The following is a 13,057-nucleotide window of genomic DNA, read 5'->3' on the forward strand; positions in this document are numbered from 1 at the left end:
ATATCAATAAACCACAAACATTTTCGGAGGTACTTGATCCACACTTTAAGAAACTTCCCTAAAGCTTCTGTGAGCACAGTTAGAAACTACAGACCCAGAATATGCATACGTACTCTACTAGGTATACTTCCATATGAACAATAAATAGGAAGAGCTTAATCTTGCTTGAGGGAATGATTTAAGACTCCTAAAAGATCTTAATATTAAACCTTATTTAACCAATAGATGGGCATTTACTGCAGTCAAATAAAATGGATTTGAGGGCCAAGGGCTCAAAATGTTGCTCTCCTTGGCTTCCAGCTGTGAAAAGGAAGTTGGGTGAAAAAAAGGCTTTCCTATGAGTAAAAAATGATCATAAAATTTATGGTATTTAGCTACAAGCTAATTTACCAATTTGCGTACTAATGTAAAACTGCCTTGGGGCTTCCCTGGTGGCGCAGTGGTTGAGAGTTCGCCTGCCGATGCAGGGGACACGGGTTCGTGCCCCGGTCCGGTACGGGAGGATCCCACATGCCGCGGAGCGGCTGGGCCCGTGAGCAATGGCCGCTGAGCCTGCGCGTCCGGAGCCCGTACCCCGCAACGGGAGAGGCCACAACAGTGAGAGGCCCGCGTACAGCAAACAAAACTGCCTTGGCTTATTGAACTGATTATGGAGGTCAGAGTACAGGATTCTGAGATCTTATGAAATTACAAACCGTGAGGAATCATTACACAACACTTCCAAATCTTCAATGTTCTAAACATATTTAAATTTGAATTAGCTACAAAGCTCAGATGCTAGGTAATCCAAATACCTTGATTCAATGATAAGCAAATAATTTTTTTAAACAATTCTCAGCTGAGTGAGACTAATGTTTTTGCCAAGTTTCCTAGTAGTTCCTGGAGCATGAATGGATATAAACTCATTTTTCTTCTGTGGTGTGTGTGCGTGTGTTGTTGTTGTTGTTTAACTAGATTAGGGTGCTTTTCCCAAAATACCAAGAAAAGAAATTTTCTATTAAATATTCCCTCTCACTGCATAAGTTAGAGGAAACAGAAATTTCATCCAACTCCAATCTCAAAAGAACATGCAAATTGCAACTGATGATATTTACATTGAAGGGATTTTACTTTATTTTTTCTCTGGTTGTAGTTGAGAACAATATTTATTTCTAAATAAATATTTAGATTCCAATTCTAGGAAAAAAAATCATGCCAGGTGCCCTTAGTTGGTCCCTGCTGAGCGGGATGAAGGGAGAATCCACTCACCATGCCCCGTGTTAAGACCATGGCCACACAGAAGAAGCCCTAGAAGAAGAGATGACTATTTCTAATTCATATACAAATGCTGAATGCACCAGCTGTATGGAATGGTGTTACTCTCCCACAAACAAACAAGTAAAAAATAAAGATGCAACCCTTAATTTAGACCCAGAGTGCACTTTAGATCCTCAGGTACAAAGAATAGTCCATTAAGGTGTGAACACAAAACAATAGATCGTGGCTTAGACTATGACTTTACTTGTTTTTCATCATGGAAATGAAATGGTAAAAGCTGAGACCTTACTGAAGACTCATCTGCACCATGAAAACTTCCCTACATATTCCTACCCCGCCATGACTCTTCTAGATGCTTTATTTCCTCATTAGGTGTATGAAGTGAGAGAATATTTTGAAATATAGTAATGTGATTTTTTTTTCTTTTGCACTTGCTTATGAATATTCCTTACCAACGCAAGCCAGAAGCGATCTTTACCTGGGGTGAAGCGGAATCATAGAAAGTAAAGAGAAAGAAAGACGTGGTGTTGAGCTTTTTGATTTTCAAAACTGGTCTTGAAAACTGTTTCAGACACAGTAGTCTAAAAACCTGGCTTTAAATCTCTAGAGCCAGATACCTGAGAGAGAAAAGCATTTTCTAAATGGAAAATCTCCCCTTTAAATATAAAAAAAAAACAACAACCCATAATTTGGACAAACTGAGCTTGGAGTTCTACTATAAGCCATAGAGTAGAATAAATGATAAGTAAGAACTGTTTCACAAAGTAAAAAATGTCAGACCTTCCTTGGCTGAAGAAAGGACCTAGAGAGAAGGGGAGAGGAAAACTAGAGAAGATAGAAGCTTAGGAACTGCCCCCTTCTCCAGGATTTTGTCATGTAGAGCACATCCATTAATCATTATCTGATTATTAAGTATTCCTATTTAAAATATATTTAATTTTATGCCTTGTAGCCTTTAATTCTAAAGCAAAAATATATTGATCCTAATCATCAACTAACTCACTCAACAAATAATTACTGGGACTTAATACATAATGAGCCTTAGAAATAATGCAATAAATGGGAATCACAGTCCTTGAAATTCCTCAAGGAATTTGCAGTCTATTGGAGGCAGAGGGTGAGGGTCAGAGACAAGTTAAAAGCCGATTATATTCCTTTGCTTATATGCTGCCATGTTTCTGTTTATACTTTTACCACATAGAAGTGAGATTCTAGTCTGCCTTTTTCCTTACAGAAATATAGTTTATTAATGAAGTATGGCTTATTTACATGAGCCACAGAAACTTTCTGAAATTACCCTGTGCTTTTTTACGTCAGAAGCAGCCCAAGGAAATTTTGTATCCTGAAATTTCAAAAATTACTTGCCAACTGTCAAATGTGATCAAAACAAAGCAGTATGAATATCTACTACTCTATTACTTTGGGCATCCTGGCTGCAGACGTTTAAATAAAATGATGGTAAAACTGGAACCATTTTAATAGAACAAAAGGGAGCTCAGAAAACCAGGGTGAAAAAGTCAGCCCAGTGAAAGAAAAATCATTGTACACTTAAGATACTGTGGTCCCCTTGAGTACAAGGTCAAATTGGCCAGGGCAATGATGGACTGGACAGTGGATATACCTTTAGTTTTCTTTGAAGCAGCAACCTAGGAACTGGGGGTCATGAAGCTTTAACTGAGGAGAAGTGTGAAGGCATAAAGGTTTGGAAAAGATTCTCTGTAATATAAATGGGGATTCCTTTGTTTTCTTCAGTAACATTTCCTTGAAATCAATAAAAGGAAAGAGGAAGAATGGGATCTTGTAGGAAGTGAGCACTCAATATATTTGTGGACAACAAAACAGGGGAAAGGTATGAGTTATTAAACCTCGAAAGAAAAGACCAAAATAAATGATGATAAAGAGCAAAGACTGGAAGAAGAGGGAAAGGGGCAAGGTGTTGGAGGAGCAGCTGAAAAAGGAAGAAAAGGAGAAAAGAAATTTGGAGGGGAAGGAATGAATAGATAATTCTAAAACAACATATTAACAGTGCTTTTCGATGAGTGGTGACATTACAAATGATTTTTCTTTATTTACTCATGCTTTTCTCTGGTTTCTATGACTTTTATAAGAGCATTTACTATTTTTTAATTAAAATTTTTTTTTAAATTTTGTAAGAAAGAGTACACTTAGCCCACTTATGCTCTCACTTAAACCTTCAGCTTTACAAAAGCATTAACTTAGGGTAAGCTGGTGTGGCAGGAATTTGGGAACTGCTTAATAAATAGTCCCTAACAGACATGTCCCACATGCGTGTTCACTTACGTTGTATGATCCACCGACGGCCTGTGATTTTCCTCCCCATGATGAATACTGGTTCCATTACCAAGTCCCCACCTGAATGTGTTTGAATCTTGAATTAATTTTTCTGAGATTGGCTGGTACCATTTACACAGGCTTCCTTTTTCAAAGCTGCAAACTTCCATAGCTTGAACAGGATGGGACAGAGATAAGATGAGTTAATCACAATAAATGTGTTAATAAGTGGTGATTTCCATCTGCATCAGCACTTTCTTACTCTTGGGGTTTCTTTAAATTATAATCTAACTTTTAAGCATAACTGAAAGAATTAGGCGAATTGTTTACATAATCACTAGAAAAGTTTTAAAGAAATCTAGGTGTATTATATTCAAATATCTATATTAACTGAAATACGGAAATAAATGCACATACTGAAGATTCTGCTTTCATAAAGAAGTGACATTTTAATTCGCTCTGAAAGCAGCAATTTAAGAAATGCCACTCTGTTCTGACACAACACTTACATTGCTTATATGACCTCCAAGTTCTGATAAGTCTGTTCTTTTTTCACAGTATTATCACAAAGCTAAATCCCAAATTCCAAATTCCTTAAATTCAAAGCTATAAGATTTACAACAGCTTTTAGACTGAACCTCTTTCCTTGAAAGTTTTCAATATTCTTGTAATGACTGTATTCTAATATCAAACAAAATTAAAAGTCCAGTGATTTTTTAAATATATAAGTTGTGTGTGAAAACAAATGTTTCTTTTTCTCTCCTTCTCTCTCCGATGTGTTCATGTGTCTGTCTTAAATCCTCTACTTCTTGAATAAAAGAAAAGATTCAACTCAATGAGGTCTTGTGTATACAATGGAAAGCCTGGTGTGTACTCCAGGTTTTAAATGGCATAAACGGTGACAGCGTAGGCTACCACTACTATGGATTGCGGTACTTGGATTCACAATTTAACATAAAATTCACGATTTAACATAAAATTTGAGAAGGAAAACTCCATCAAAAAAAGTGATTTTAGTCATGACATTCAGGTGTGTTATTTAACCTCTGATGTTAATATTGATCATATAATTATACTTATTTTGTGAAGAGATTTAGAATTCAATAGACTCCTGTTCATATTATTAAACAAGATTTTAAAAATTGTGGATTTTTTAAAAATTAGAGGACATAGAGTTTCAGGCAAGCTAAGATCTGCTGTACAACATTGTACCTACAGTCAACAATACTGTATTGTACACTTAAAAATTTATTAAGAGGGTAGATCTTATATTGTATTCTTATCACAATGAAAAAATTACAAAATATGACTGTAGATGACAAGATTTATCACAATAGTTCATTTTACAAAGAGATGGCAAAGGCAAGACACAATTTGTTCAGAACTAAATGGTAATAATTCATGTTTAATCAAAATAAATAAATATCCCCATGATTTTAATAATTTAATAGTAGACATTCATTCAGGACATTTACAGAACTTATCAAAACTTCCCATCCAATCATAGATGGCATTACTAAAATTTCAAAGTTGAACTAAGAAGAAAGTCAGTATTTACTAAAGATGCTCACTAGGTGTAATTAATTAGATTTTGTGTAAACTTTTACAAAGTCGACTTATGTGTGATCAGAAGAGGATTTTAGTGTCTTCCCATGAGGGAGTCTGAATACCACAGCATCGTCCATTATATTATCTTACATCCGTGATGCACAGTACATCTTTCTGACCAACTCGAGTTAATTACTGTCTCATCTTATTCACAGAGTGAATTAGCTTTGATTTTATGAGGTTTTTTGGCCTGGATTAGTTTATTGTGTATTTGTATTTTTTAAGTTTTAGAATTCCTTGACGAGGCTGACATAAGATAAATTAGAATTTCACTATACGCTCTATTATCTGTATGTTCTAAACCGTCAGTATTATCAAGACACTTGATCAATATTATGGTAAACTCACATACAACTTAATAAAGAGCAAGGAAGGGGAAAAAAATCACAAGTGTTTATTCCTTCTGATCCTGTGTTTTGCCCATTCAGACACAGATTGATTTTTCTCCTCTGAGTTTGTATCTTTGACTGAGAAGTTCACTTCTGAATTAAATAGTTTGCCTTGATCCATTTAGGAGAAGCCATAGATTGGCAAGTGTCAATAAATGAAAACCATCTTTCAACAGTACCTAGCCGTTGAAGTGTCCACATGTATTAGGATTGGTTTTCTTATTAACTCTGCACATTTGACATAGTATTCATTTTATGTGTGCATTTTGACAATGGCAAAATTTGAGCAGATTCATCTAATTTGAGGGTATTATGCTTCTTCCCTAAACATTTCTATTTAGTGATTGTGACAAACAGAGACAATAAAATAGAATAAAATGAATAAAAATGATAAACGATAGCTCTGGAATCAAGCTAAGTCCATGAAAACAAGTATTTTGAATTTAAATATTAATTTAAAGACACCTCTTGTTGGACATGATACAAGAATGTATGCTGATTCTTCTATCATTTTCTATACAAATAGTCTTTATGTTAAGAAACTGCTTTAAGTCAGGTTGAAATTTTCTAACTAGGACATTATGCCATGCTACTTGAGATAACACTAGTATTTTCTTATCAGTTTTATGGCTATATTTAATGCAAAATTTAGGAATTCACGTACCACAGGATGACTCATCTGATTTGTCAGGGCAGTCATATCTAAAATCACATTTCTGGATATTTTCAACACATTGACCATCAGACCTGCAAACAAATTCATTGTCGGTACAGTTGTGTGGAGGTAAGGTTACTGGAACTGAAGTTTCTGGTGGAGTTGGAAGGTTCACTGGCAAATTACCTTGAAATAATAGACAAGTATCATTTCGCAGATTTTTCCATTTCTTTAAAGATTTCACACAATAAACTTTATTAAGTGTGCTTCACACTCAACATTATAAAGAATATTTGATAGTATTTGCTAATCTGCTGAACTTCTTTATGTAAGCATATAAGTTGGGGTTCATGGCTTTAGTAATGGCAAATAACTTTAGATATCTTTGATTATAAAAATAAGTGAAGGTGCAGGTGGAAATTATTGAAAAGCTCTTCAGAGCTCACTGAACAAATGGGAGTCTCAAGAACAGGGCTTGGAAGATCAGCAGGAACAAGTGAATCCCAGGTGCTGGCGTTAGGAACCAGAGTCAAGGTCAGGTTAAACCTTCTAGTTCACTAGGTGAATAAACTTTGTTCTTCCACAGCTACAACGAACTTAACATCTCCTCTTTGTTTCAGATATCCCCACATAGTTGGGATTCAAGGTTGCAAGATAGACCCAAACCAAAAGTATTCACCCAGAAGTATTTAAATAAGCTATAATTTCTGATATTACAGAGTTTAGAAGAAATTTATAGAAGTTGATTAATTTAGACAGTAAGCTATCCAATAAGCACTTATTAATAACATCTCTGTGTCATATACATGGTAGATGTAGTGGATTTAAAGCCAAACATGCTTTCACTGCCATAAAAGAGTTTACAGACTAGTGGATAAGGCAGTCAGGAAATTCTTTCATTACAGTTCCATGGGATAAGCTTAGGATACAGATTTTAACATGATGGAGGCAAAAATGACACCTATCCCTTACCTCCTGTATTCACATCCTCAGACCATGGTATATGGTGGGTACACTATCATTGTGAAGTGAGTGAATAGATATACAGATGGATGGAAGGATGAAGGAGGGATGGAAGGATGGGAGGAGGGATAGAAGGACGGATGGATGACAGAGTGAGTGAATGAATAGATGAACAAAGGTTAAGATTGTACAGTATATTAAGAGAACACAGGAAAATTCCGTATCAGATGGGAAGACTTCCTGGCATGGTGATGTTTAAACTAAGTTTTTAGTTTTCATGTTTTTTTAACTTTTTATTTTGTATTGGAGTATAGTTGATTAAGAATGTTATATTAGATTCAGGTGTAAAGCAAAGCAATGCAGTTATACATATACACTTTTTAGTTTTAAAGGATGATTTGTTGCTGGGTAGATAAAGAAGGGTACAAGGTCTTTTGAGGCAAGGAGAAAAGACTCATGTGAAGACAGAAGAATATATTTTCCTGTTGTTTTCTGGAATACTGTGAGAGTTTGACAAGAAGACTATCTTGGGATATGGTAAGAATGCATCTGATGGAGTCATCAGATACGGGACTAGAGAGGAGAGGGTTATCAGGTCACGGAGAGCTAAGTGGGACCAACCAGGATTTTGAAGTAAATATAAAAAGCTGTGGAGAAACACCAAGATATAAAATTTCCACTTCAAGAAATACTTAGCAGGCATTAGCGTGAAGAATGATTTGCTGATGGCTCTGACATGGGGAAGAGAGAACAGCTGAGCTTCTACTTTAATTCCAGGCAACTAATAAACCAAAGCAGAGATGTTTTGCAGGGGACAGAGAAGACCTGAGCAATGTTACACATCCAGCGTCTAGAGGACTGGGGATGTGGGTGCTTTGGGGAATTTGAGGAGAGACCAATAAATAGTACTTTATTTCTTAGCTCAGGCTTTGAAGCAATTAAGAACTAAGACTGAAGTGTAGGGCAGCTAGTAGATCAAAATATCAACCTTTTTACGGATGAAGTTGATACTGGAAAAAAATAGCCTGTATCTGTAGGCAGGTAATCTTTCAGAGTGTGAAACTCAGACATAAACAGACTAAGTTATAACCTGTGCTGGAAATTTCTATACAGAAGCTGACCATTGTGAACTACAGCAAGGAAGAGCTGAGCACATCTCAGGCCTCCTTCAGCTAACTGTCTCCACAAAAAGAGGAAACTAAGAGACCAGGTATGCATGTGCAGGCTCTCCTTGCAAACTCAACAATCCATTGTTACTTTTTCCACAGTTTACATTAGCGTTCACTGTTGGTGTTTTACATTCTGTGGGTTTTAATAAATGTATAATGACAGGCTTCCACCATTAGCGTGTCATACAGAATAGTTTCACTACACTAAAAAACCTCTAGGCTCTGCTTTTCTGTCCGTCCCTGCCCCCAATCCCTGGCAAATATTGATCCTTTTACTGTCCCCAGAGTGTTTTCCAGAATGTTATATAATTAGAATCATACAGTATGTAGGCTTTTCATGTTGGTTTCTTCCACTTATTAATATGTATTTAAGTTTACTCCAAGTCTTTTCAATGGCTTAATAGTACGTTTCTTTCCAGCACTGACTAGTATTCATTGTCTGGATATTAATCCAGCACTGAATAGTATATCCATTGTCTGGATATACCACAGTTTATTAATCTCCTACTGAAGGACATCTTGGTTGACTGGGCATCTTTTCATATACTCATTTGACATCGATATATCTGCTGTGGTGAGACGTCTGCTCAGATTTTTTGCCTCTTTTTAAATCTGTTGATTTTCTCACTGTTGAGCTTACAGTGGTGTTCCTTGTATATGTTGGATAACTCCTTCATCAGATAGGTCTTCTCCCAGTCTGTGAACTGTCTTCTCCATCCCTTAAAAATGTCGTCCACAGAGAAGTTTTCAATTTTAGTCAAGTATAATTTATCAATTATTTCTTTAAATGACGGTCTTTGGTGTAGTATCTAAAAAGTCATCACTATAACCAAAGTCATCTAGATTTTCTCCTATGTTATCTTAGGAATTTTATAGTTTTGCATTTTAGATTTAGGTCTACAATCCACTCTGAGTTCACTTTTGAGAAGGATATAAAGTCTGTGTCTAGATACTTTTTTTTTTTTTCACATGGATGTCTAGTTCCAGCACCATTTTGGGAAAAGACCATCTTTTTCCCATTGAATTGCCTTTACTCCTTTGTCAAAGATTAGTTGACTATATTTACATGGGTAGATTTCTGGCTCTCTATGCTCTTCCAATGATATATTTCTCTGTTTTTTCACCAATACCACACTGTCTTGATTACTGTAGCTTTATAATAAGTCTCGAAGTTGGGTAATGTCAGTCCTCCAACTTTGTTCTCCTTCAATATTGTGTTGGATATTCTGGGTCTTTTGCCTCTCAATATACACTTCAGAATTAGTTTTTCTATATTCACAAAATAATTTGCTGGGATTTTGATTGAGATTACATTAACTCTATAGATCAAGTTAGGAAGAATTAACATCCTGAATATAGTGAGTGTTCATGCATGTTTTTGTATCCTTATCTCAAACATACATGTTCCATTTAAAATATACACTATTTTGTGTCTTAGAAAATTTTACATAAATAATATTCATATTTCTTTTGAATTTGCAATCTTGACTCAAAACATATTTTTCAGATTTATCTCTATTGTTACATACAGAATCAATTCATTCAACTGGTTAGGGTATTCAATTAAATGAATACCTGGAGTCAAATATTTATTGTATGAATAGTCTGTAGCTGGTATATCCCTTCTCAAGCAGGACAGTAACAATATCTATAAAGTGTGCTACAATGGATGTCTTTGTACATTTCTCTTTGCAAACATATGCCAGAGTATTTCCAAGGCAAGGTACCTTGAAATGAAATTTCACAGTTATAGGGGATGTAGTCAGTCAACTTAAGTAGTTGTTTTCAAAGGTGGTTTACCCATTTCCACCCAGAAACGTGTGCATTTCTCATATTCCAGATCTGATGAAAAAAGATCATCAGATTTTTTTTAATGTTTGCCAGGGTAACAGGTCTGAAATAATAATTCCTTGATATTCTAACTTGCATTTCCCTAATTATTGAGACTTTATTAGGGGCCACACAAGTATCTTACTCTCGTTTTTGACTAACTGTTCACATACCCTGCTCTTTTTCTCTACTAAATCCATTGTCTTTTTCTTATTAATTTACAGGTTTAAATTAATCCCGTATTCTCCATACTAATCCTCAATCATTTGTCTAAGTGACAAATATGCTCTCCTAATCTAGTCTTGCCATTTTCTATGGTGTCTTTCAGAATAAAAAAAACCTTAATTTTAATATATCAATCATTTCCTTTACGGTTTGTGCTTTAAAATTTCACTAAAAGTAATCTTCCCTATTCTAATATCATAAATATGTTTCCTATAATTTCCATGAAATTTTGATAGTTTTATTTTTCATATTTAGATCTTTCCTCCATCTGGGCTCTACTGTTATCTATTATCTGTGATGAGAATCTAAATACAATTTTTTTTCACATGAATGGCCACTTTTTGATCTATTAGTCTATTGGTGCAACTCAAACTTCTCTCACTTATCATTTTATATTTTATTATGAAATATATTATACATATATAAGAATGAACATAAAATATATGCCTGGTTTAAAGAAGAAGAAGAATAGCCATATATTTACCTTCCAGTTTATGGAAATGAAATTCACAAACAGTTTTGAACCCTCCAGTGTTTCCCCGCTGACTCCATCCCCTCATTGGCATCTCTCCTGGTTCACAGTACACTGAAATTTGTGTTTTATTTCTTTGCTTTCATTTGTGTTTAATTTTCTTCATTTGCATATATACCAAATAACGTCTTACAGTGCTTACTTATTAGCTTATGTGACTAAATAACTTATTGTGAAATTCTTAGAATAGTGACCATATACATGGAGCACCATGTAGGTCCTTTTTAAATAAATAAAATGTTGTTTAGATTCAAACTTTAGATGAATGGACTCCATTCTCTATATAATCTGCAACTTGATTTTTTTCTGAACATTGTACATTCATCCATCCAAACTAATGTGTGTTCTTGCAGTTTAGCTGTGTTGACTGCTGTATAATGTTTCACTATATGAATATGTAACATACGTTATATAGCCATTCTACCGTCAGCGGTTTTTGAGTTGACTCTGAGGTTTTGTTTCTTTGTACATTTCTCCTGAGGTACCTACAGGTGGAATCGCTTGGTCACAGAGGATGCACATCTAAATTTACTAGATAATGCCAAACTGCTTTCAAAAGTAATTGTATCAATTTCTATACTTCTCAGTAGTGTATAAACATTCTGGTCATACCACATGTTCATCATCCACTGGTATACCTAGAATTACCCGCACGTTTGCCATTTTCTTTGCTGTCTCTTTCCTTTTGTATCTCAGCCCTTGTTGAGCTCATTCTGTCTCCTTTAAATGTTCACATTTACATAGTTCATTTGGTAGGAGTCTGGTGCAGTGAAACCATTTTTTGTTTGTTTTTGGATGTCATGCTCTGAGTGCCTATTTTCACCCCCATTCCTGAAAGAATTTTGCTTTGCTCTAGACTGTTATGTTTTCTCAGAACTTTGAAAATAATTTCAACTGTCTTCCTACTTCCATTCTTGCTATTGTGAAGTCATCTATTAATCTGATTGCAGTTCTTTTTTAACTGTATTTTAATCTCTGGCTATTTTTACCATAATCTTCCCTTTCATTTATTTTTTTCTAATTCATTTCCATAAGCCTAGACCTGGATTTATTCTAATATTATGCATGAGGTTGAATAGGCTTCTTAAATCTTATGTTAATTCTTAGCCATTATATCTTTGAAAATTGCTTCTCCTCCATTTTCTTTATTCTCTCTCTGGAACTCCATTAGCTTTTATGATCTATCCTTCAAGTAAATCTATCCCTTCCATTTTCCTTTTCTATCTCTCTCTGCTGCTCCCTGAAATTTCCTCATAGTTATTCTCCAGAAGACTAATAACAGCATTGATTCAGCTATTTAATTCATCTGCTGGGATTTTTATTTCATTGATTTTATTTCTCACTTCACAATGGCCAATTTGCTACTTCTTTCAAATTTTTCTGGGTTTTTTTTTTTTTTTGGACGACATCGTGCTATTTTCTTATGGCATAGAGTCCTTTAATATTTTAAATTATTTATTAGTTTTCTATTTTTTACATAACAAATTTCCACAAACCTTAGAATATTAAACTAATAAACACTTATTATCTCACACAACTTATGTAAGTCTGAAACCCAGAAGAGGCTTAGCTCGGTGGGTTCTAATTCAGGGTCTCATAAGATTACTGTCAAGATGTCAGCCAAGGCTGCAGTCATCTGAAGGCTTGACCGGGGATGGAAGACCTGCTTTCCAAGGGGGCTCATGCCTGGGAAGTTAGGCTACTGTTGGCAGGAGGTCTCAGTTCCTGGGCTTTCTCCAAAGGGCTGCTTGTGTATCCTTCAGACATGGTGTCTGACTTCCCCCAGAGTGAGTGATCCAAAGGAAGACAGCAGAAGCCTAGCTTTGGGAATCACACCCAGTCATTGCCACATGGGTCATTAGTTACCCAGGTCAGTCCTACTCAATATGGGAGGGGCCTTGTCCACAGATCATGAATACCAATAGGTGGGGATTATTGGGGGCTATTTTGGAGGTTGGCAACCATAATTTTTTGTGCTTGATTTTTATGTGAGAATCCTTTATCATCTAGTTTGTAGAAGAGTCCTTCTAGATTAACTTTGAGTTGTTTCTTTTGGAACCCCACTGGTACCTCCACCCAGGGATGATATACCCCTTTTGGCCCTCCTCTCCCCTTTTCCTGCCTCTCATCCATCCTA

General features: G+C 35.4%; 1 protein-coding gene across 1 annotated transcript in view; it reads right to left on the reverse strand.

The window, feature by feature from the left end:
• MALRD1 (MAM and LDL receptor class A domain containing 1) overlaps positions 1 to 13,057 on the reverse strand; it is a 592,374-nt gene that overhangs the window by 385,149 nt on the left and 194,168 nt on the right. The window contains 2 exon segments of the mRNA XM_032621667.1: positions 3,559 to 3,721; positions 6,211 to 6,387. Of these exon segments, the coding sequence (XP_032477558.1) occupies positions 3,559 to 3,721; positions 6,211 to 6,387 (340 nt within the window).

Source organism: Phocoena sinus, chromosome 2, assembly GCF_008692025.1.
Source record: "Phocoena sinus isolate mPhoSin1 chromosome 2, mPhoSin1.pri, whole genome shotgun sequence".
NCBI lineage: Eukaryota > Metazoa > Chordata > Mammalia > Artiodactyla > Phocoenidae > Phocoena > Phocoena sinus.